Below are 1,529 nucleotides of genomic sequence, written 5' to 3' on the forward strand. Positions count from 1 at the left end.
GCTATTGCTCTGGGGAGTGGACCCCAGGGCCTGAATACTGAGCTGCTTCCCCAGCGATTTTAAAATCAGGCCTTGACAAGTGACCTGGCTTGGGCTGGGCGCTCAATCCACTGCAGTAACAATGGGGTCGCAGCTGCCCTAGACCTGTGCCTCAGCCTGGCCTCGGGATGCTCGCTGTACAGTGAGGTCCCCCCGGGTGCTATCTGCCCACCAGTGGGGACACAGCTGGCACCCAACAGAGCCAGGGCTCAGCTCCTGGATGCGACGAACAGGCAGCAGCCACCACCAACTCCGGGGTTTCCACTCCCGGCTGCCTCCATCTCACCCCTTAACGTGTCCTTTGGTGGCACCACCCAGTGGTCTCTGAGCCACAGAAGTGTGAGGTTTTCTTGTGCAGCACTGGGGCTGACCCCAGGCCCTTTCCACTGAGCTGCCTCCCCATCCCATTTTTGAGACAGGGTCTTGCTAAGCTGCTACACTGAATTTGAACTTGCCACCCCCCTGCCTCAGCTTCCCAAACACCAGGCTTACAGATGTGCACAGCCACGCCCAGCTTGGCTTTTGGTTCATTTACTTCTGTGAGCCAGGCTGGCCCTGGACTGCCCGCAGCGGGAGCCAAGCTGGACACGGGCCCGCCCAGGCCCCTGTAGGAAGGGCGAGGGTCAGGCCTGCCACACAGGGCTCCAGGCCTAGGCGGAGGGAGCCTGTCCGCGCCTGCCCGCCACGCTGCCCTTGCCGTTACCATAGCTTTTCCCCACGGCCACCACCAGCAGCAGGTAGGTGGCCGGTCATCCCCAGACAGCTGCATCCCCTCAGGCAGGGAGGGGCTAGCGAGGCAGGAGGATCACTGCCCCTGTCCCTGCCACCACCACCACCATGGTGGCCACCTGATTCCAGAAGAGAACATGGATTATTAAGACAGGCGACACTGGTGTTTTTTTTTTTTTTTTTTACTTATTTAAAAAGGCCTTGGTGGCAGGAATATAGTGTAAAAATCATTGGAAAAACTAAAAGGCATCGATACATATCCGAATATACACTTTGTACATAAATTATACTTCCTTTAGTCTTTCTGTGAGGTCCTGGTTGGGCGCTGAGGTCCAGTAATTGAGGGGTCCCGGCAGCTGCACGTTGAGCCCGGTGTAGTCCACCATGTACATTGGCCACTGCTGGAGAGAGGGACACACGGTTAGGGCACCGGCGACACTGCGACACCAGCTCTGCAGCTCCCAGGATTTCCCCAGACCCTGCCAATCAGGCCCGCTGAGGTGGAGGGGTGTGGCCTCTCAGTCACACAGCTCGCAGTGGCCACGCCTTCATGGGCCAGGGGCTCCCGTGGGGGGCAGAATGTGCCCGGGGTTTGGGCTGACTTGGAGTGCACACCAGGCAGGGGGATGCTTGGGTTTCCGGGGTCTCCAGGAAAGGGTGGAAGGGAGGCCCAGCTCGGGTCCAGAAGCCTGAAAACCATTTTCTTACTTTCTTTTTTTTTGGTTGTTGTTCGTGTGTGTGTGTGTGTGTGTGTGTGTGTG

General features: G+C 58.1%; 1 protein-coding gene across 5 annotated transcripts in view; it reads right to left on the reverse strand.

The window, feature by feature from the left end:
• Positions 1-961: 961 nt before the first annotated feature.
• The window catches only part of Gtf2ird1 (GTF2I repeat domain containing 1), a 74,281-nt gene continuing 73,713 nt past the window's right edge, over positions 962-1,529 (reverse strand). For 4 of the 5 annotated variants that reach the window (XM_023714521.1, XM_023714519.1, XM_023714520.1 and 1 more), the window contains exon 27: positions 962-1,169. In XM_023714521.1, coding sequence (XP_023570289.1) covers positions 1,053-1,169 — 117 coding nt within the window. In that variant the 3' untranslated portion in view covers positions 962-1,052. The remainder of the gene's footprint in view (positions 1,170-1,529) is intronic. The other variant, XM_023714518.1, reaches the window with a different exon arrangement.

The sequence above is a fragment of the Octodon degus genome, unplaced genomic scaffold (assembly GCF_000260255.1).
Source record: "Octodon degus isolate 3935 unplaced genomic scaffold, OctDeg1.0 scaffold00035, whole genome shotgun sequence".
Classification (NCBI taxonomy): Eukaryota; Metazoa; Chordata; class Mammalia; order Rodentia; family Octodontidae; genus Octodon; species Octodon degus.